Source organism: Sus scrofa, chromosome 17, assembly GCF_054392235.1.
Source record: "Sus scrofa isolate SSC_HxYL_T2T_F1_AM1 chromosome 17, Sscrofa_HxYL_maternal_Yorkshire_Landrace_v2.0, whole genome shotgun sequence".
Classification (NCBI taxonomy): domain Eukaryota; kingdom Metazoa; phylum Chordata; class Mammalia; order Artiodactyla; family Suidae; genus Sus; species Sus scrofa.
The window spans coordinates 52,421,379-52,445,272 of NC_139399.1; the positions used below are offsets into that span (position 1 = coordinate 52,421,379).

General features: G+C 45.1%; 1 protein-coding gene across 14 annotated transcripts in view; it reads right to left on the bottom strand.

The window, feature by feature from the left end:
* PTPRT (protein tyrosine phosphatase receptor type T) overlaps window positions 1-23,894 on the bottom strand; it is a 1,176,585-nt gene that overhangs the window by 10,029 nt on the left and 1,142,662 nt on the right. For all 14 annotated transcript variants that reach the window (XM_085003959.1, XM_085003963.1, XM_085003956.1 and 11 more), the window contains 2 exons: window positions 23,222-23,395; window positions 19,407-19,538 (listed from right to left, as the gene is read on the bottom strand). In XM_085003959.1, the coding sequence (XP_084860085.1) occupies window positions 19,407-19,538; window positions 23,222-23,395 (306 nt within the window). The remainder of the gene's footprint in view (window positions 1-19,406; window positions 19,539-23,221; window positions 23,396-23,894) is intronic.

Consider the following 23,894-nt stretch of genomic DNA (forward strand, 5'->3'; position numbering starts at 1 on the left):
TGCCAACCCTTGTCCTATATAGCATTATTCTGAGGATAAAGGAATAATGCATGGGAGTCTTGGATTGGAAGATGAATGTTTAAAATGGCAGTACTACTCCAAGCAATCTACATATTCAATGTGATTCTAATCAAATTACCCATTACACTTTTCACAGAACAAGAGCAAATAATCCTAAAATTTATATGGAACCATAAAAGATCAAGAATTGCCAAAGCAATCCTGAGGAAAAAGAACGAAACAGAAATCATCACCCTCCCAGACTTTAGACAATACTACAAAGCTACAGTAATCAAAGCAGCATGGTATTGGCATAAAAATAATGCTATAGATCAATGTATCAGAACAGACAGCCCAGAAATAATACCCCCACCTCCCCACCACACACACACCCCTATGGTCAATCTTTAACAAAGTCAAGAATATACAATGGGGAAAAGACAGTCTCTTCAGCAAGTGGTGCTGGGTAAGCTGTACAGCTGCATGTAAATCAATGAAATTAGAACACATCCTTATACCATATAAAAATAAACTAGCATAAAGACTTAAATATAAGACATTACACCATTAAACTGTAGGCAAAACATTCTCTGACATAAACTGAATCAATTTCTTAGGTTAGTCTCCCAAGATGATAGAAAAGAAAAAATAAATGGGACCTATTCAAACTTAGAAGCTTTTATACAGCAAAGGAAACTATAAACAAAATGAAAAGACAACCTAAGGAATGGCAGAAAACATTTGCAAATGATGCCACCAACCAGGGTTTAATTTCCAAAACTAAAAACAGCTTACACCACAACAAAAAACCAACCTGAGTGAAAAATGGGCAGAAAACCCAAGTAGCTATTTCTCCAGAAAAGACATACAGATGTCCAACAGGCACACGAGAAGATGCTTAACATCACTAGTTATTAGAGAAATGCAAATTCAAACTAAAATGAGGTACTGCCTCACACTGGCCAGAATGGCCATTAAAAAAACACTACAAATAATAAATGCTGGAAATGGTATAGAATAAAGGGAACTATCCTACATTGTCAGTGGGAATGTAAACTGGTGCAGACACATTGAAAACAGTATGGCAGTTCCTCAAAAAACTAGGGTTGCCATATGGTCCAGAAATCTCACTCCTGGGAATATATTCAGACAAAACTATAATTAAAAAAGATAAACTCACACCTGTGTTCATAGCAGCACTATTTGCAATAACCAAGACATGGAAACAAATGTCCATTGACAGATGAAGAAGATGTGGTACCTATTTACAGTGGAATACTACTCAGCCATAAAAAAGTATGGAAAAATACCATTTGCAGTAACAAGGATGGACTTAGAGATGATTATATTATGTGAAGTCAGAAAGACAAATACCATATGACATCACTTGTATGTGTAATCTAAAATATGACACAAATGAACTTATCTACAAAATAGATACACTCACAGACATAGAGAACAGACTTGCGGCTGCCAAGGGAGGGGAGAGGAGGAGGGATGGGCTGGGAGTTTGAGATTAGCAAATGAAAACTATTACATATGGAATGGATAAACAATAAGGTCCTACTATATAGCACAGGGAATGACATTCAAAATCCATGTGATAAACCAATTGGAAAAGAATATGAAAAAGAATGTATATATAACTAAATCACTTTGCTGTACAGTAGAAATTAACATAATAAAAGTCAACTATACGTCAGTAAAATAATTTTTTTTTTGTCTTTTTGCCATTAATTGGGCCACTCTCACGGCATATGGAGATTCTCAGGCTAGGGGTTGAATTGGAGCTGTAGCGGCCAGCCTACGCCAGGGCCACAGCAACGCGGGATCCGAGCCGTGTCTGCAACCCACACCACAGCTCACGTAACGCCGGATCGTTAACCCACTGAGCAAGGGCAGGGATCGAACCCGCAACCTCGTGGTTCCTAGTCGGATTCGCTAACCACTGCACCGTGACGGGAACTCCTAAAATAAATTTAAATAAAAAGATAATGCATGTGAAGAAAGCCCTTAGCAGAATGACAGCACTCAATTCTAGTAATTCATATTATTCTTGAACCTCTCAGTGCTCAACAAAAATACAATAATAATGATAATAGCTAACATATAAATTTGAAGAATTCTTCCTCTCATCACCCCTTTTAAACAGCAAAGGCAAGCAAGATTAAGTTTCATAATGTGATGGTGCCTTGCTTTTGCAGCATCTCCAGTGGGGGCTAATTGAGAATTTTGAGAAAGGAGGTGTGTGTGTGTGTGTGTGTGTGTGTGTGTGTGTGTGTGTGTGTGTGTGTGTGTGTTGGTGGGGAATGCTGGTCACAGCAGCCTTAGTGGCTGCATAGTCATCTGCTAAGCTGTGAAATAATGACAAATCCACAATTTGAACTTGATTTCTCTTTGCCATTGGCTATTGTGCCTTGCAGTCTTCACAGTAATGAGGGACTGGTACAGATAAGTCTGTGGCTGGCCAGAGAAATCAGAATTAATCAGAACTGCCAATTTAAAAAAAATAATTGCCTTTATTACCTACATTGAATTGAACCTTGCCAGAGATTGGCTGTGATCCTGACGTGAAGTACATGGGTCTGAGGCATCAAGGAAAGTCTATTACCCCAATATTTTTGGTCTGGAGAGAATGTGGAATGATTTGTCTCTTTTAATAAGATTTCCAGACCAATTTCTCAAGCTAATAGGTTCTACTCTGCCTCAAACAAGACTCCTATATTTTGGGACACTGCCCTGCATTTTATTTTCCAGGTCACTCTCCATCATGCCCAGAGGGTTGGGGAAGGTTGCAGGGTCCTTCTAATCCTACATCGGAGCCATCCTTTCACTTGAGTTCCCTAATCTGTGAGGTGACATCAGCAACAGCATGGGTGACATTCAGCTGCATGATGTGTGGGCAGATGTGGTGTTTGAACTGCCAAAGATCATCAGAGTCTCCCCCATCCCAGGATGTTGTACATAGTCTCACCATGGGATATGGGAGGAGAGGTGGTGGAAGCCAATGCTCTGCTCCCAGTGACCCTTGAGGGCTTGGAAACAGTTCTCATCAATAAGAAATGTCCTCTGGAGTTCCCGTCATGGCTCAGTGGTTAACAAATCCAACTAGGAACCATGAGGTTGTGGGATTGATCCCTGGCCTTGCTCAGTGTTCAGGATCCAGCGTTGCCATGAGCTGTGGTGTAGGTTGCAGACACAGCTTGGATCCCGCATTGCTGTGGCTCTGGTATAGGCCGGCGGCTATAGCTCCGATTGGACCCCTAGCTGGGAACCTCCATATGCCGCAGAAGTGGCCCTAGAAATGGCAAAAAATTAAAAATAAGAAAGAAGAAATGTTCTCTAAGTTTTAGCTAAAGACTATCCTGGTGTCCAAGTGCTAGGGTTGTGTCTCAGTGGTACTATCATTTCGGCCTGTATATGCAATATAGAAAAAGGTAATGGGGGTCCTGCTTGAGGAGCTCTGGGTTCAAATCTCAGCCCTCTCACTCTCTAGCTGTGAGACTTTTACAAATCTTTTAGCTTCTCTGGGTTAAGTGATATGTGATTGTGAATCAGAATGTGTCTACTTCACATAGGAATCTGTAACTAGAGAGCACTTGATAAATGTGAGCTATAATTATTAGCAGTTTGGGGGAGGGTTACTCAAAGCAAGATGGATAAAGTGAACAGTTTTTTACCTCCATTTAGCAGCCCTTATGAAAAGTTCTCTTTAGGATAATACTCAAACAACTGCCCTTGTGAAACTTCTTGATCAGCCAGCTGCTCAGTCTGGGGAAAATCGAGACCACTCTTAAAGGGCACACACAAAATCTCACATGCACTGGGACCCAGGGCAAAGCAGTAATTTGATAGAAGCTTGGGCTGGACCTCCCTGCCAGTCTTGGAGAGTTTCCCAGAGAGGTATGGGGCAGCTGTGGCTCACTCTGGGGACATATGTACTGGTGGAAGCCATATTTAGGAACATTCCACTTTGTGAACACTGCTACTGGTGGCTGCTGTCTTGGTTTATTAGCTCTACCCAAAAGTCTGTAGGCTGCAGAACTAGGATGCCTCAGGCCAAAAAACTAACTGGGCAGTGATATAGCCTCACCCATTAGCATAGAGGCTCTCTAAAGGCTTCCTCAGCCCATAGCTGCCTTAGATAAGCCCCTAGACTAGGCTCTACCAACCAGAGGGCCAAGACCCAGCTCCACATATCAGTATGAATATCCCAGCCCATCTCTCCAGAAAGCCTGCACCAGCCTCTAGACCAGCCTCACCACTGGGGGTAAACACCAGATGCAAGAAACTGATAAAGGCAAATGTAAAGATAAGAAATCATCTACACACAAAACTCATAGGGACATTAAAAGAAAAAAGTAGTAAAATCATCTGTACCCACAATAAGCAGCTATGGATACACAAAATAATTAGATGTAAACTATGATATCAAAAATACTAATTGTGAGGTGAGGAGAGTACAAATGCAGGGCTTTTAAAATGTAGTTGAAATTAAGAGAACAGCCACTTAAAACAATCACATATTTATAAAGACTGCTATACAAAAACCTCATGATAAGCACAAACCAAAAATCTATAATAAATACACACAAAAAAGAAAAAGGAATCCAAACATAACACTGAAGATAGTTATCAAATCACAAGAGACAAGAACAAAATAAGGGTGGAAAAGGACCTAAGACAAATCCAAAACAATTAATGAAATGGCAATAAGAACATACATATTGATAATTACTTTAAATGTAAAAGGACTAAATACTCCAACCAAAAGACATACAGTAGCTGAGTAGATATGAAAACAAGACCTGGATATATACTGCCCATGAGCTCACTTCAAATCTAGAGACATATACAGACTAAAAATAAGGGGATGGCAAAAAGTATTCCATGCAAATGGAAATCCTAAAGCTAGAGTAGCAATACTTATATCAGACAAAACAGATTTTTAAATAAAGACTGTTACAAGAGGCAAAGAAGGACACTAAATAATGATCAAGGAGTCAAAGAAGATAAAACAACTGTAAGTATGTATGCACCCATAGAGGAACATTTAAATAAATGACAAATATTAACAGACATAAAAAGAGAAATTGACAGTAACACAATAATGATCCAGACAGAAAATCAGTAAGCAAAAATAGGCCTTAAATGACACATTAGACCAAATGAACTATATATATGATATTATATATAACATTCCATCTCAAAGCTGCAGAATTCACATTCTTTTTAAGTGCACATATAACATGCTCCAGGATAGAGCACATGCTAGGCCACAAAACACAGCTCAGTAAATTTAAGAAAACCGAAATCATATCAAGCATCTTTTATGACCACAGTATTATAAGATTAGAAATCAACTACAAGATAAAAACTGCAAAAGCACAAACTCATGGAGACTAGACAACCAATGGATTACTGAAGAAATAAAAAAGGAAATTTAAAAATACCTAGAGACAAATGAAAATGAAAACACAATATCCAAAACCTATAGGTCACAGCAAAAACAATTCTAAGAGGAAAGTTTATACTGATACAAATTTACCTCAGGAAATAAGAAAAATGTAAATAAATAACCCAACCTTATGCCTAAAGTGACTAGAGAAAGAACAGGCAAAACCCACAATTAGTAGAAGGAAAGAAATCATAGGGATTAGAGCAGAAATATATGAAATATAAACAACTGAAAATGTCAATGAAATTAAAAGCTAGTTCTATGAAAAGATAACTGAATTGATAAAAATCTAACCAGACTCACCAAGAAAAAAAAGGGAGTGGGTACAAATCAATAAAATCAGAAATGATAAAGAAGTCACACTATGAAAATACAAAGGATCATAAGAGACTACTATATGCAACTATATGCCGATAAAATAGATGACCTAGAATAAGTGGGAGATTCTTAGAAAGGTACAATCTCGCAAGACTGAACCAGGAAAAAATATAAAGTATGAATAGACCAATTATCATAATGAAAATGCATCAGTAATTTAAAAACTCCCAAAAAACAAAAGCCCAGGACCATACGGCTTCACAGGTGAATTTTACCAAACATTTAGAGAGGAGTTAACACCTATCCTTCTGAAGCTATTCCAAAAAAATGCAGAAGAAGTGACACTTAGAAACTTATTCTGTGAGGCCAGCATCATCCTGATACCAAAATCAGATAAAGATACCACAAAAAAGAAAATTACAGGCCAATATCACTGATGAACGTAGATACAAAAGCTCACAATACATTAAATCAAGTGGAATTTATCCCAGGGATGGAAGGATTTTTCAATATCCCTAAATCAATCAGTATGACACACCACACTAACAAGGTGAAGAATAAATACCATATGATCATCTCAATAGATATAGAAAAAGCCTCTGATAGAATTGAATATCCATTTATAAAAACTCTCCAGAAAGTAGGCATAGAGGGAACACAACACAATAAAGGCCATTTATGACAAACCTATAACTAATGTAATGCTCAACAGTGAAAAGCTGAAAGCATTTCTCTTCGGATCAGGAACAAGACAAGGATTCCCCCTCTTGCCACTCTTACTCAACATAGTTTTGGAAGTCCTAGCCACAGTAGTTAGAGAAGGAAAGGAATCCAATTTAGAAATGAAGAGGTAAATTGTCAGTGTTTTGAGATAACATGATATTATACATAGAAAGTTCCAGATACCATCAGAAAACTGCTAGAGTTCATCACTGAATTTGGTAAAGTTTCAGGATACAAAATTAAGATATAGAAATCTGTTACATTTCTATATAGTAACAAGGTATCAGAAAGATAAATCAAGGAAACAATACTACTTACTATTACATCAACAAGAATAAAATAGGAATAAATCCACCTAGGAGGTAAATAAAAGACCTGTACTCTGAAAATGATAAGACACTAATGAAAGAAACTGAAGACAACATAAACAGATGCAAAGATATACAGTGTTCTTGGATTGGAAGAATCAATACTGTTAAAATGACCATACTACTCAAGGCAATCTACAGATTCAGTGCACTTCCTTACAAAAACACCAATGGCATTTTTCACAGAACTAGAACAAAGAATTTTAAAATCTGTATGGAAACACAAAAGACCACAAATAGCCAAAACGATCTTAAGAAAGAAGAATGGAGCTGGAGGAATCATGCTCCCTGACTTCAGACTCTACTACAAAACTAAAATAATCAAAAGAGTATGCCACTGGCCAAAAAACTCAGACATATAGAGCCCAGAAATAAACCCACACACTTATGGCCAATTAATCTATGACAAAGGAGGCACGAATATACAATTGAGAAAAGACAGGCTCTTCAATAAGGTGCTGCTGAGGAAACTGGAAGCTACATGTAAAAAAATGAAATTAGAGTATTTTCTTTTTCTTTTATGGCCACACCCATGGCATATGGAAGTTCCTGAGCTAGGGGTCAAATTGAAGCTGCAGCTGCTGGCCAACATCACAGCCATGGCAACAGCAACACCATATCTGAGCCACATCCGTGACCTACCCCAAGCTTATGGCAACACCAGATGCTTACCCCCCTGAGCAAGACCAGGGATTGAACCCACATCCTCACAGATACTATATTAGTTTCTTAGCATGCTGAGCCACAATAGGAACTCCTAGAGTATTTTCTAATACCATATACAAAAATAGCCTCAGAATGGATTAAAGATCTAAATGTAAGACCAGATACTATAACACTTCTGGAGAAACACATAGGCAGAACACTTTTTGATAAAAATAACAGCAATATTTTTGTATCTTTCTCCTAAAGGTAAAAACAAAAGTAAACAAATGAGACCTCATTAAACTTAAAAGCTTTTGCACAGCAAAGGAAACCATCGACAAAAGGAAAAGACAACCTACCCTAATGGGAGAAAATAGTTGCAAATGATATGACCAATAAAGTATTAATATCCAACATATATATATAAACACCTCATACAACAACATCAAACAAACAAACAACTTGATTTAAAAAATGGGCAGAAGAACTGAACATTTTTTCCAAAGAGGAAATGCAGATGGCCAACAAGCACATGAAAAGATGTTCAACATAGCTAATCATTGGGGAAATGCAAATCAAAACCACAGTGATATATCATCTCACACCTGCCAGAATGGCTATCATCAAAAAGAACACAAATAAAAAATGTTTGTGAGGATGTTGAGAAAAGGAAACCTTCATACACTGTTGGTGAAAATGAAAATTGGTGTAGTTACTGTGGAAAACAGTGTGGAGGTTCTCAAAAAAACTACAATTAAAACTACTATATGACCCAACAATTCCACTCCTGGATTCATATCCAGAAAACCCCCAAATCACTTGGAGAACAGAGTTGTGGTTGCTGAGGGGGAGGGGAGGGAGTGGGATGGATTGGGAGCTTGGGGTTAATAGATCCAAACTATTGCTTTTGGAATGGATGAGCAATGAGATCCTGCTGTGTAGCACTGAGAACTATGTCTAGTCAGTTATGATGGAGCATGATAATGGGAGAAAAAAGAATGTATACATGTACGTGTAACTGGGTCACCGTGCAGTACAGTAGAAAAAAAAATTATATTGAAGAAATAACAATAAGAAAAAACCCAAATCACTAAATGACTGGAAAAAAATACATGCACCTCAATATTTATAGCTGTGTGATTACAATTACTAAGAAATGGAAGCAACTCAGGTGCTTCATACACACACCCACATATATAGTGTATATACATTACCCTTCTACCTTTAAAAAATTACCTATGTGATTCTGTTGGAAATGTCTGTGAGATATGGACATATGGATGTGTGTGTGTATACACACTGATACACACACATACACACACACACACACACGCACAATAGAATACTACTCAGCCAAAAAAAGAATGAAATTTTGCCATCTGCAGCAACATGGATGGCCTTGGAGTGCATTATGCTAAGTAATTTAGACAAAGATAAATAGTGCATGATATTGCTTCTACATGGAGTCTAAAAAATACGACAAACTAGCAAATATAACAAAAGAGAAGTAGGCTCACAGGTATAAAGAACAAACCAGTGGTTACCAATGGGGAGGAGAGGGGAGGGGCATCATAGCGGTGGGGGAGTGGGAGGTACAAACTACTGGGTGTATGATAGGCTCAAGGATGTACTGTACAATGTGGAGAATATAGCCACTTTTTTTTTTTTTTTTAAGGGATGCCCCCGTGGCATATGGACGTTCCTAGGCTAGAGGCTGAATCAGAGCCATAGCCGCTGGCCTGCACCACAGCCACAGCAACTAGATGCAAACGGCATCTGCGACCTATGCTTCAGCTTGTGGCAATGCCGGATCCTTAACTCGCTGAGCAGGGCCAGGGATCAAACCCGAATCCTCATGGACGCTAGTTGGGTTCTTAACCCACTGAGCCACAGTGGGAACTCCTAAAAATTTTTAAATTAAGTTTTTAAAAAAGAAAAAAAGTTTATAGAACTCTTGGATTAAAGATTTCATGGTTTTTTAGGACCTGGAAATACGAGTTTTGGGAAGCCCACTTGACTCTAAAACCACAAGGACCCAGTTGACCTGGGGCCACCCATACACTCAGCGCATATTTGTTATTCTTTTTCTTTAATTGGGAAACTCCTGAAATGGATTCTCAAGTCCAATCCTTCGGCCTACAGCCCAGCCTTTTCCTACCTTGTGGCCCAGTGCTCCCCTCCTCCGTGTCTCGTCCATCGTCTGGGAGGGGTGGTGCTGCCCGCCGTAGGGAGAGCCTCACCACTGTGGATGCACACGGCAGGGCTGATGGTTATACCCGGGGGCGTGGAGAGAAGAGGGGGCAGCTGTAGCTGCTGATTTAGAAATGGCCTTGCTTCTCCTGGAACAGCAGAGGGGCTTTGGCTGTTTACTGTCAGAACAAGTTAAACCACGTGAAAGCCATGAAGCCTGTGTGGCCAGCCCTGAAACAGCTGCCACACATTATTCCACCTCGTAGTCTCCGTGACTGTTGGGGCCACGAAAAGATGTCCTTTGGGGCGGCGTGTTCACATGTGACATCTAACAAACACAAAGGTCACCTCCCTGTTAGACATCATTTTCCTGCTGATGGAATCAGAAAGCTTGTTAGTCGCTGAAATAAACACGCTCTGATGAGTTAAATGAAAACTAGCATATGGGCCTGTTTGGGGACTAAACAATTCTAAAGCTTATTTCAGAGAACCTTAGTTATGCTATTTGTTAATTAAAAAAATACTTTCATAAAATGGAAAAGCCAACACAGCTTCCAGAAATGAAGGGCTCCACTTATCAAGGTCCCCGTGACCCATAGGAGAGAATTAATCCAAGGCCACCGAAAGGTGAAGTGAATTAGTATTTTTAAGAGAAAAATATGAGTCACCTGAACTGGTTTTAAAATGAGGATCAGTGATGATGAAATTCCTTTAAATAGATTCCATAAAGAGCCCAAAACAAAGTTGGCTTCAACACTGGCCAGGTAAGGAAGAGAGATGGTAGGGAATGCAGGGAGGGCGAAGCAGGGGAGAGAGAGGATAAAAAGCACCTGAGCACATCTGCCATCTCTCCTCCTTTCACCTCTCCATCGCCCCCACAAGGTGACTCATGCAAGTCCATGTAGTGGGTGGAAACGCCCTCTTAGGACAGGTGCGTCACAGTTTGTTTCAAGGAGGAAGGGTGGGAGTTTACAGAGAACAATAGGGTGGGTGGAAGGCAAAGGCTCAGGGCAGGTTTTGGAAAGCAGTCTTCAAGAGGTGGCTGGTTTTCTCTGGAAAGATGCTCAGGAGTGGGATTGCTGGGTCAAATGGTAGTTCTATTTTAAAAGACACATGTTCATTGCAGCACTATATACAAGAGCCAAGAAATGGAAGCAACCTAAATGGTCATTGACAGAGGAGTGGATAAAGAAGATGTGGTGCATATTCACAATGGAATATTACTCAGCCATTAAAAGGAAAGAAAGAATGGCATTTGCAGCAACATGGATGGACCCAGAAATTATCATGCTAAATGAAGTCAGACAATGAGACACCAACATCAAATGCTATCACTTACATGTGGAATCTAAAAAAAGGACACAATGAACTTTGCAGAACAGATACTGACTCACAGACTTTGAAAAACTTATAGTTTCCAAAGGAGACAGGTTGGGGGGTGGGGGGATGCACTGAGGATTTGGGATGGAAATGCTGTAAAATTTGGTTGTGATGATTGTTGTACACCTATAAGTGTAATAAAATTCATTAAGAAAAAAAGAGGCAGCTGAATTACACAGCTTAAGAACAGAACAGCTTTGGTTGGGGAAGGGACGGAAAGCTGAGGAGGGAGGATTGGGAGAAGAGGTAGAGGGAGGAAGAAAGTGACTTGGGCAAGGGGATGGCGGAGGTGGGCTGCCAGGTGCCAGGCCAGGTGTGAGGAGCGAGGTGAGGTTTAAGAACAAGGATGTGTGGTGTTCAACCTTCAGCCAAGGGCACTGCTGGGATATGAACCCCACATTGCCCCCTGTGCCCCTGTAAAGCCTGAGCTGGAGCTTAGAAGTGGGTGTGAACACAGGACCCCCTTGGGGTTCCCAGAAATCTTGGGAGTGGACAGTACACTTTCCCACAGGATGGGGACAAGGAAATAGCCCATTTTATTTGACTCTTCAAAGAGAGGGAAATTGGCTGACACCTGAATGATACGAATTTCATAGATGATGATGATGATAAGGCTTGGACAAGCTAAGAAACTGGGTTAAGGCAACTCAGCAAGTACATGGCAAGGCTTAAAACTGAACTCAGGTCTCTTGACCCCAGACTTCTTATTCTACAGTTCCAACAGGGGGAGAGACAGAAACACAGCCCCTGGCAAAGGTTGGACCTGAGGTTTGCCGAGACACAAACGCGGGCAATCTGTGCGTTTTGCTAGCATGTTAGGGTATGTTTTCACAAGCTGAGATAAAAATGGGGATATCAGTGCTTGCTATTTGTCTTCTAGGCACAATGACAGGAAACTAAATCTCTGAAACATCCCCCTCTGCTTTTTTCCTGGGAGGATGACAAGCTTGCCTCTCTCGCTTCCAGAAGCTCCGTGGGAATGCATGTCCTTGGCCCCCACCTCCCTCAACTTTCCACCTGGCTTTGCATCACCTGAACTCTCAGACTTCCCATGGCAGGGCTTCAAAACTAGGCAATGCAGCTTTATACAAGCTGGGGCTCTGGATTTAAACTAAGAAACATTCCTTTCTGCTCCATAGACCCAGGTGCCAGCAAGCCAGGGCTTATTGGTGACTAGGGCCCTGGAGATCCTGCTGTTCAAATGGTAGTGAAAGTCTTCACCATCCTTGACAGGGGGCTTTGGGCCTAGGTCAGTGATGGCTGTGAGCCTTTGGACAAAGCCTTCCTGGGCCTCAGCTTCCTAATCTGCAAAATGGGAGGAAGTGAACCTGGGGCAGATGAATGCTTTTCAAAGCGAGGTCCATAAAGTTAGCAGAAGCCAAAGCACTCTCCCTAAAGCCTTTTTTTTAAGTGATCTTTTTTCTTTTTCAGTTGCACCTGCAGCCTATGGAAGTACGTGGGCCAGGGGTAGAATCAGAGCTGCAGCTGCCAGTCTGCACCATAGCCATAGCAACAATGGATTCAAACCTCACCTGCAACCTATACCATAGCTCATGGGCAACACCGGATCCTTAACCTACTGAGTTGAGGCTAGGGATCAAACCCACATCCTCATGGATTCTGGTTGGGTTCATAACCCGCTGAGCCACAATGGGAACTCCTTTTAATGTGATTGTTTAATATTAAAGTATAGTCGATTTACAGTGTTGTGCCAATTTCTGCTGTACATCATATAGCAGATGACTCAGGGACCCAGTCATACATAGATATACTTTCTTTTTCTCATACTATCTTCCATCCTGTTCTATCCTAAGAGACTGGATATAGTTCCCTGTGCTGTAGGGTAGGATCTCGTTGCTCATCCATTCGAAATAGAATAGTTTGCCTCTACCAACTCCAAACACCCCATCCATAAAGTCCTTAAAAGGCAAAGGGGATGACGCTGTTGTCCTGGAGTGGAGGACACTGTCGCAGGCTCTAGCTTCTCATTGTCTTAACTCTGTGTAAGGCCTGCAGATCAGACATTCATTGAGACAGTTTTGTTCACAGAAAAGATACCAGAAAATGGACAAATTATTGATTAGGAAACACATTTGGGGGAATAAAAATGGTGGGTCTTTGGAGGGAAGACCTGGGAAATAATGAAAGGTGTCTGGGGAACATTTAGTTTATAAAATCTCTTAAGATTTAAGCAGGGTAAAGTGTACTCCCTAGAATGAGGAGCAAGTAAAATACTGAGCTGCTCAGGGGATACGCCAAGCAGAGCCAGTATAGTAAACAAGCAGAATAGTCAAGCAATGCTAAAACCTTGGCACTTACTTTATGGAAACAATAAGTAAGGCTGGGTCTCATTGACCCCAAACCTGACTCCCGGTGGTTGTGTCCTGCTAGACTCCTCCAAGCACTGCCCAGAGCGCTCGAGGGCAGTGTCACATGCTGCCTGGACATGGGCTCTCCCACCCCTCTGCTTCCTGCTCACCATCCACCCTGCCACTTCAGGGTGAGGTGGTTCCAGCTGAAGATGTTTCCGTCCTGTCTGATGCCAGAGAGTCTGGGAGGTGGATATGCCTGCTCCAAGGGTTCCAGGTATTTTTTGTGCCTCTTGTCCTTTCCTGTGTCTGGGTCTGTGCCTGGCACATGGTAGGTTCTCAATAAATGTACATTGAGGAATGCTTGATTGAATGTGGCCCAGAACATGTGCCCTTTGACCTTTAAAAGACCTGCCCCTGGCCGAGCAAGCCTTCTGCAGTTGGCGAGATGGCCCTCTGCCTTCTCCTCGGCTCTCCCCATCCTGCTTGCTCATGGCTCCTGATGGACGCTGATTCAGACATGGATTTCTCCAGCTCAAACTGCTTTCCAGTCCAAGAGCCCAGGCTCATTTCTGATCTTCCCAGGATTTCAGTCACACTCTGCAAGGGCTCAGACCCCTACATCTCTAGGTCTGAATTTCTGCTTTCAGTTTTCCTGCCTATATTAGTTTCTTACAGCTGCTGTAGCAAATTGCCACAAATGTCGGGGCTTAAAACAATGCAGGTTTCTTATCTGGGAGTCAGGAATCTGAAATGAGTCTTCAGGGGTTAAAGGCAAAGTATTAGCTGAGTTGTGAGCCTCTACGGGAGAAGCCATTCCTCACCTTTTCCAGTTTTAGAAGCTGCCAGCATTCCTTGACCTGTATCTGTATCACTCTGATGTCTTCCTTTTGTTTTGTTTTTGCTTTTTAGGGCCGCACCCGCAGCATATGGAGGTTCTCAGGCTAGGGGTCGAATCGGAGCTACAGCTGCTAGCCTATACCACAGCTACAGCAACACGGGATCCAAGCCAAATCTGTGACCTACACTGCAGCTCACAACACCCGATCCTTAACCAACGGAGCAAGGCCAGGGATCGAACCCCCATACTCATGGATACTAGTCAGGTTCATTATTGCTGAGCCACAATGGGAACTCCGTCACTTCCATTTCTGCTTCCATTGTCACACAATCTATTCCTGACTCTAATCCTCTGGGCTCCTTCTTATAAGGACCCTAATTGCAGGCCACCTGGATAACCTGGGACAACCTACATATCTCAAGATCCTTCGTTGTATCCCATCTGCAAAGTCCCTTTTACCCTGTAAGATAACACATTCATAGATTTGGGGATTGGGATGAGGACAGCTTTTTGGGGGGAGGGGGCAAGATTCTGCCTCCCACACAGTTCCACTCCACAGCAGGCACAGAGGGTTTCCCGAGCCTTCTAAACAATATGGTGGGTGTGGCAAGACCATCAAGAGGGCTTCTTTCTGGTGTCTGCTCCCCAGGGACTCTGGTCTAACCACAGAGCCCCCAGAGATGGATGAGATCTTGTCAATGCAATTGGCTGGGATTGAAAAGGTCCTTCCTAATGTGTCCATCGGAAACCATAGCATCACTCACTGGATGTTGTGGTTCTAGGATTTTGCCCCACCAATCTGACCACAGGCCTTTGAAGTCCCAAAGAGCTAAAAAAGTAAGTAAATAAATCTCTAAGGTTGAAGGTGGTTTCTTTGAGTCTTTACCATGAACCCCCACTGCTCATAATTTCACAGCCACTGTGAAGAACAGACTATCCGTGGTTGGGGATGGCTGGTTGAATGGCATGGTGCAGGACTCTGAGCAGAGGCAGGCAGATTTGGCCGGCCCTGCAATAAAATGAAGCACTTTGAGATCACTCATCCTTTGCACAACCATATTTTGATGCAAATTACAGGTAGGCACCAACACAAGCCCTTATGGTTGGTCCTCAAACCATAGGATGTGGCACTGGTTCTCTTTGGAGCAAGCTAACAGTGTTCAGGGCCTATGGCAGACCTGTCCATGTTGCTAGATGGCCAAAGCCATGGGCGGCCCTGGCATGGGCACACTGACAGACAAAAGCTGATGCCACTTCCAAGAACCACCCCTCCAGGTGCTGAGGGCGGCTTTTCTCATGCTCCTGCTGTGTCATTTATTTTTCGCAAGGCGCCCAGCTGTTGCGGTGATGATATTTATATCAATAAGTGCTCCATTCATCTGCTGATTTCAGGAGATGCTTGCCAGCTGCATATGGCAGCTAACCTCAGGGCACTTCTGAGCCTGATGTTTCTGCATTTAGAGAATCAACCCTCAAAGGCTGTACCAACAGCTGGGGCTGAAAGATCTTCATTTACCCAGAAGCCACCCTTGAAGGGGGAGCTATTGCCAATGACCTTGACCCTTGCCTCTTTATATGTCCCCAAGTGAGTTTCCTTGGAACTCCTCCTTTGCGCCTGAGCTCTGGTTTTGCAAAAAGGGATGTTGGAAAGGGGCCCTGCTTCACTCATGGAGCAGAGTTCACTGTTTTACTTTTTTAGGTAAAGGAATAGAGTCGTGATGCCTTCTGACGTTGGAGCTCTGCAGGGGTTTTGTTTTTTGGGAATCTGTTACATTTCCTGGTTATCTCAGATGCCAGCTGTCCATCATTCTGGTCCTAAACCTTAGAGTCATCCTTGATTCCTCTTTTTCTCCCACATTCTCTATTCAGTCTGGCAGGATATTTTTCTGGGTATACCTTCATGATATACCCAGAAGCCACTTCACTGCTATTACCTAGGTTCAAGTGACCATCACCTGTCACCTGGATTATGGCAGGAGCCTCCCCTCTGTCCTCTCTGCTTCCCGTCTTAGCAGCCCCCCTCCCCCTTCCTGTACCAAGAGTCTATTCTCAACACAGGAGGCAGAGGGATACTTTAAAAAAATGTCAAAATTATTTTTTCAAGTCACTCCTCTGTTCAAGATGTGTCAGTGGCTCCCCATTTCTCTCAAAGTAAAATCACAGGTTCTTCCTATGATTCCCCAAGGCTCCCCATGACCAGGCCTTGCTGTGTCTCTATGTCACTTCTGCTGCTGTCCCCACACTCGCTCTGCTCCAGTCACAATGGCCTCCATCTATTTCTCTACCGTGATTCCTTGGTGCGGGTGGTCCCCTTCGCTTTTTTTTGTGTGTGTGTGCTTTTTAGGGCTGCACCTGCAGCATATGGAGGTTCCCAGGCTAGGGGTTGAATCAGAGCTGCAGCTGCCAGCCTACATCACAGTCATAGCCACACAGGATCCGAGCCACGTCTGCGACCTACACTGCAGCTCACGGCAACCCTGGATCCTTAACCCACTGAGCCAGGCCAGGGATTGAACCCGCATCTCCGTGTATCCTAGTCAGGTTTGTCAACTGCTGAGCTGAGAAGCTAACTACCCCCCCACCCCACACTGCCTTTTTTTTATGTGGCTCATTCCTGCACCTCCTCCATATCTGCACTCGGATATGACCTTCTCAATGAAACCCACCTTCATCACTGAATCATAGGTGCATCTTGTGCCCTAAACCAGCTTTTCATCTTCATTACCCCACCCTCTTATTTTTCCTTCCATATGCTTGTCACATTTAACCTGTAATTAAGTCCACTATAGAGTGTTTGCTGTTTATTGTCTCCTCTGCTCTGGAATAGAGGTTGCACAAGAGATGGGAGTTTTTTCTTTTGCTTTCTGGTCATGTCAATGAAGGCATTCCCCAAGCACCTAGAATAGCTTCTGGCAAATAACAGCTACTCAACAAAAGTGGATTAAATGAATGAAGGGAATCTCTCCCGAACATTACGCACATCCCAAGCTGCACTCCCTTAGTACAGATGACTCTTGAACATGGGTCTGAACTGTGCGGGTCCATTTGTAGACAGATTTTTTTTCAATTGCAAATAATATAGTACTACAGGATCCGAGGTTGGGTGAATCTGCTGATGCGGAACCACAGATAGGGAGGAACTGGGGATATGGAGTAATTGCAAATAGGGGGAGCCATGTACACTGAGGAATTCTGTACATGGAGGGTCGACTATAGATTAGAAGTGAATGTGTGACTCCTTGAATGACTCACCCCCACCCTGCATTGTTCAGGGGTCAACTGTAATCCTCTCCTGTCCTTGCCTTTCCAAACTTCCTGCAGCCTCTCCTACTCCTCCCCTTGCCTTCCCCAGGCACCCACCAATCAGTCAAACCCCAGATGCCCGACTGCTCACACTGGAGCCCCTGTCACCATCCATGACTCCTTCTCATTCACCTCTCACATCCAACTGCTCCCTAAACCTGTGGTCCTCACTTCTAGAAACATCTTCACCTCCAACCCCAATTCTCCTGCCTCCGGGCCACCTCCTCAATGCAGACCACCCTCTGTATCTTCCGCATATCTGCAACTATCTGCTCCCCAACCCCCTGCTTTCCAGGCTTTTCCTTCAGCTTATTCTCCTCACTGGGGCCCAGACCCATTTTTCTACCAGGAGTTCTGGCTCTGCCGAACCACCGCTTCAGCTCTGCAGGGTCTCTTCTTCCTACACGGCAAGTACATTCTGCCTGCGTCCAAGGGTTTGGCAGAAGTGCCCAGAGTGGCTGACTCTCCCACGGAGGGGCACCAGGTAGAGCCCAACGACCAGGGTGGGTGGGGCTCCCGACCCCACCCCCTGCTTCTCGGGAGCCCCTCTTGATTGGACCTCTTTCAAAGGTTGGGCTTGCCTGAAAGCTTTTATTCACAGAGAGGATTCTGCTGCTTACTGAGTAAAAGGCTAATTCTTACCATGCTGTAGGCCAAGACCAAACCCCTTAGCCGGGCATGGGCAGCCCTCTGCAAGCTGGTCCTGCTGTATTTTCCAGTATCGCCACCGTCTTCTCCTGACACACCCTCAGCCCCAGCCCCACTGCCACCAAAGCTGCTTTGCAGACAGGCTTACACCCTGAGTGATGCCCCCCCCCCCCGCCCCCGCTTTGTCTCTGCTGTTCCCTCTGCTTGGAAGGCCCTTTCCTAGTGACCTCACTCCCCACACGCCACATCTCTGCTGCCTGCTTCAAGGCCAGAGTCACCTTCTTTTTGAAGTCCTCCCTCACCCTCTGGGCAGAATTAATTGCTCCCCATTCCCGACCAGCACACCCCTTCGCCACTGACCTCTATTACACAGTGCGGCCACATGTAGTGGGGACAATTGCTCATCTGCCCCTGAAGCAAAACCCTGAGCACCTGGAGAGCTGAGATGCCAGCTCGGACTCAGACCCATTTTTTTTTTTTTTTGTTTCCCACACAAGGCCTGCCCAAGGCCAGGCCTCAGACAGGCGTACCCGAAGTCACACTGAGTTCCCTACAAGACAGGGATGGGATTGCTTTTCAAAACCCTAAAAGGTCATCATCACCGCCTCCACCCAGGAATGGCTGCCCTGCTGGGGGGGTGTGGGTCCCAGAAGCTGTCCTGTGTCCTGAGTGTGGGGATGTGCTTTGGGCATGTGAGGCTTGGAGCTGTTAGACGCAGAGTTGCTGAAGCATGGAGCCTACTGGGACACACGTGTCACCTGTGACCAAGCGATCAGCGGGCAAAGGGTCCACGGTTCCAGCCCCAGGCTGTCAGTCAGGCTGCTTCAGAGACGGGGAAGGGCAGGTGTCACGATATTCCACGAAGCTGGAGATGCTCAGAGCTTGGGGAGGCAACCTCCTCTGTGGGGGTTCCTCTGCAGGATTTGGAGCAAGACCCAAATCAAGGGGTGGAGAAACAGAGTCTGGCCCTGGGCAGTGGCGGGGCTGGACAAAGCCCATAGGCAGAGGGACTCACTGCTGGAACTGGGAGGGCCTCTGGGTGGCAGGGTCTGGCAGGAGCCCCCTGGCCTATGCTGGCAGCCTAATGGTCTTGGCTTGGGCAGAGGCACCTAGGCTGGGCAGAGGCAGCACAGTGCGGGCTCTTAGGGCCATCCCTCCAACTCTTGGGCACAGCTGCCCCGACACACCTGAGCACGTAGGACTGTGGCCGGGCTTCCTCCTACCTGAGCGGTGTCCAGCTCGTTCAGCATCACCACGGAGGAGCAGTTATAATCAAACACCAGCCTCCAGAAGTCTGCCACAGTGTTGGGCAGAGGGTGTTGCGTGACCACAAAGGCGGCGGGCTGCTTGTGGCTCTGACAAAAGAATGATACATACACCCGTTGATGATGTTCTGATGAAATATACACCCATCAGCAATATTCCCATGCTGATGAGGCCCGGACAGCTGCCAGAGGCCCTGAGCCTGCCACATAGATCACTCAAAGCACCTCCCTGTTCTTGTCTGGATGCTCTGGTGGCAAAGGGGACCTTCTCATCATGAACTCATTCTCCTCCAAACTAAGACATTTCATTAGGAAAGTGTCACTCGATGGGGATAAGCCAAATAAATTATTTATGTCTTGGCGCTCAGCAAATAATCATCATTACAATATGAAATGAAAGATTCTGGAGGCAGATTGCTGCTCTGCTGGCCAAAGCACCTCTTGGGATGAAGGGATATTTTGTGTCCCTGTGCCCAGAATGCTGGAGGAGGGGGTTAGCTCAGCACAGAGGCAGAGAGTCTTCTGAAGGGGCTTATATTGCAAGAGGCTCACTCCTGCTCCCAGGCTCAGCTGGCTTGTGTTCTGTCAACCAATGGGGCAGTGAAGGTGCCCAGGTTTTAGGGTTCAAGCTCAGCTTTGCCAGCTATACGTTATAAGTCATCCATCTATCCAACCATCCATCCATCCACCATCTAGCCATCCAGCCAGCCACCCATCCATCTCATCAGCCATTCATTCATTCGTTCACTCATTCAAGCGCATTTGTAGGGTGACTTCAGTTTTTAGTGCTGAGCTCTGGCAGGTTATTAGATCTCTCCAAATCTCAGATTCTTCAACTGGAAGATTCATAACCCAAAGGGATAGCTATGGCGTAGATCGAAGAGATATGCATGTGAAGAGAGTAGCAAGCAGGAAGAGACATGAATCCATTGACAGGGCGGGGACATCCCTGACTCGGTTCTTTGTTCTTGGCATCGTGGCAGGCACACTAGAGGCCCAATGCAGGTCCAGCAAACAATTGAATATATTCAGTCCCATGTAACAGATGGGGAACTGAGGTGCAGAGAAAATGGCCTGAGTCTGGACTGCCAGGAAGTCCTATTTATTACGACACCCCGTGAGAAGGTGTTAGAAAGACCAGGGGGGCATCTTTGCTTCCCTAGTGGTTTAGCCCATATTCTCAACAAGTCTCCTTCTTTTTTTTTTTTTTTTTTTTTTTGGTGTTTTTTTTCTGTTTGTTTTTTAGGGCCACACCTATGGCATATGGAAGTTCCCAGGCAGCTATAGCTGCTGGCATACATCACAGCCATAGCACGCGGGATCCGAGCTGCCTCTGTGACCTACACCACAGCTCATGGCAATGCTGGATCCTTAACCCACTGAGTAAGGGCAGGGATTGAACCTGTGTCCTCATGGATACTAGTGGCATTCATTTCCACTGCACCACAGTGGGAACTCTCACAAGTCTTCTTGAGTCATGGCTGCCACGGGAGTCACAGCTGTTTTCAGTGGAGTCCACAAGTCCGTAGGAGGATGGGGAGGGATGAGGCCCATTCAGACCAGGCAAAGTCTCTGGCAAATAGATTACCTAAAACACCTGCCCATTGTTGTGTTATCTCTTGGTGCCCTTGTGGCAAAGAAAATGCCTGGCAACTGTGGGGGCCACAGATGCACTAGGAGTGTCTTGTCTTCCAAAGGCCTTCTCCTGCCAGTGGGATGGTGAGAGGAAGAATCTGGGAGAACAGAATTAGTTGTCCCCAAAACTGAACTCCAGCAGCAGACAGCTGGTCTGCAGACATTTCCAGACACGGAAAAGAATCTAGGCTTTAAGAGTCTAAAGCCTTGGGGTTCAGACCCTAGTTCCACCCTTTCTGAGCTAGGTGCCCTGGAGACAGTCATGGAAAGTCTCTGACCCTCAGTATCTCATATGGAAACTGGGGATAATCACACCCAAATGCAGAACGAGACAGGCTATGTCTGGGGCCCGACACGCTGCCCAGCACTCAGTGGATGTTAGTTTTCTTCCCTTTCTCCCTGTCTCTGTGATAAATGCTCTATTAGGCCAGCACACCTGACAAAGCCTTATCTGAAAATATGTTCGAGATCCGTGCTCCTGCCGGGTTTCAGGGATCAGCCGGCAATCCATTTCATGGATAACATCATCTTTTACCAGGGGAAACATTAAAAATTAACCCAGAGGACTTCATATTTTTCTGCTAGGAGCAAAGCTGCCATGGTTACCAGATAATGCACAGACTGAGCTGGAATACAGATAAGGACTTTTTTTTTTTTTTTTTTTTTGTTGTAAGAAAGGCAAAGACCCCAGTGATGGCTCACAGGAGAAATGCCCTGTGGACAAAGAGATGACAATCAGCATCAGAGTTTGGCAGAAGGCATGAAGGCATATGACTCCAGGCAGCATCTAACCTGCTAAGTAGAGGCCAGAGCCTGTTTGATCCTTGGATGAGGAAGGTGGAGAGGGGCAGTTGGGACAAGTGGGAGCCAAAGATGGGAGACACTTGGAAGTGTGAGTGCACCCCAGATGCCATCTCTCAGTACACACACACACACACACACACACACACACACATTGATCTTGGAAGACGCCAGGCTGAAGCCAGAGGTCTTCCTTCCACATCGAGCTATTTGATCTGACCAGGAAAAGCTTCCCTGCTTCCAGACCCAGAGCCAGGGTTTCCATGGAGGGCTGGGCACCCTGTAGGCACTGGCCAGGGCAGAACCCCACAGAGCTGAGATGGGCACTGACTTCCTGTCACCTCTCCATTTCTAGCACTTAGGATGCTTGGGGAGAAAGTTCAAGAGGATTAGAGATCAGAGAGGTAGTTGGCCGTGACACCACGAGATAGTACCCTGGGTTCCTTCCTGTACTAGGTAAGCTGGGTGGTTCATGTGGGCTGGATGGACCTGACCTCAGGCAGAGTTGGGGAGAGGGACCTGGAAGGGCTCATCCCCAGTCAAGTGATGGTATTCTTGGTCCTGAGTCTCAGGAGACAAGATGCCTGCATCTTACTGAATCAAGCAAACTGTGGGGAGGCTCAAAGAATGAATTCCAGAGTGTGAGCCTGGAGTCCTAGCTTCTGACTAGCTCTCTGGGTACCTTTGAGCACGTCTCTTTCTCTCTCTGGCCTCAGTTTCCTTTTCTGGAAAGCATATGGATGAGACTAGATGATGCATGGTTTCATCCTGATGCAAACATCTCTACATCCTGGAAGTGGGGGGGATGAGAACAGGGAGTAGCTGGAGGACCCAGGGGAGAAGCCTATGAGTCAGGAGCATGGACCCACTGGGTAGGAACATGACCTCCTAATTCCAAACCAGGTCAAAGCAGGTGTGTTCTTCTTGGACTGGATGCTGAGAAAGCAGGAGACAGTGCCCTCAACAGAACAGTAGGAACATGGCTGGCATGTAGAATGTTTCCTGAACTGAACTTAAGCCTGACAATCAGCTCTGTAGGTTGCAGCAGGGGGACAGGGCAGGTCCGTAGGCTTGCGTGGTGTCAGAGGACCCACTTTAGGCTTTTGGTATATTCTTTCCAGGACCTTAATGGGAGCAAAGGAGCTAAGAGCACAGCTTGTATATAGACTTCGACCAGAGCCTTCAAAGGGAGAAAGTCTTTGGGGCCAACAGGATCAGGAGAGGCAGCCTGGGACAGGGCAGGGGTGTCAGGGCCCGACTCTAGCCACCTCCACCCTGGGGAAGAAGTTTTCCCTGGAATTCCAGCCAGGAGCTTTCCTTGGCAGGGCTTGGCTTACATCCATCAGTGCTGCGTTGATGTAGTTGCTGGATTCCCCATCCACTGAGATGAGGAAGGGCAGGCAGCGGTCCAGAGGCAGGACATCCATGCTCCGATTCTTATCGTGGTTCCGGGGCAGGAGCCCAATGCTGCAGTCCTCTGGCCGGACCCGGGGAGTCACGATGTTGAGGGTCTGTGGGGTGCAAAGGCAGACAGGCAGGCTTAGACGGTTGCCCCCGAACGGAGGAGGCAGCGATGTTCAAACTTAGCCTGACTCCCCTCTCTGCATCCTCCAGGCCTGTCCCTCCAGCCTTCTCCCAGCCCTGTTCCTCTTCCACAGTGATCTTCATCATCTCCTGCGGGCTGCTACAGGCCCTGGGAGCTGAGAGCCTCTGCCAGGGGCTGTAGGATGGATGCATGCCCTCATGTGGACTCAGACACAGGCTCTGAATGCCTGCCAATCATTTGAGTTAAGTTACTCCTCCTAGCCATCCTGCATTAAACAGTGGGCCAGCCAGGAGGTCATAAAGTAGAGGATGAGGATAGGAACTCCCTAATGACTTTTTTTTTTTGGTATTTGCCTTTCTTTTTTTATTTTTAAATTTTTAACTTAGAACTATGTCTAGATACTTATGACGGAGCATGATAATGGGCGAAGAAAGAATGTATACATGTATCTGTAACTGGGTCCC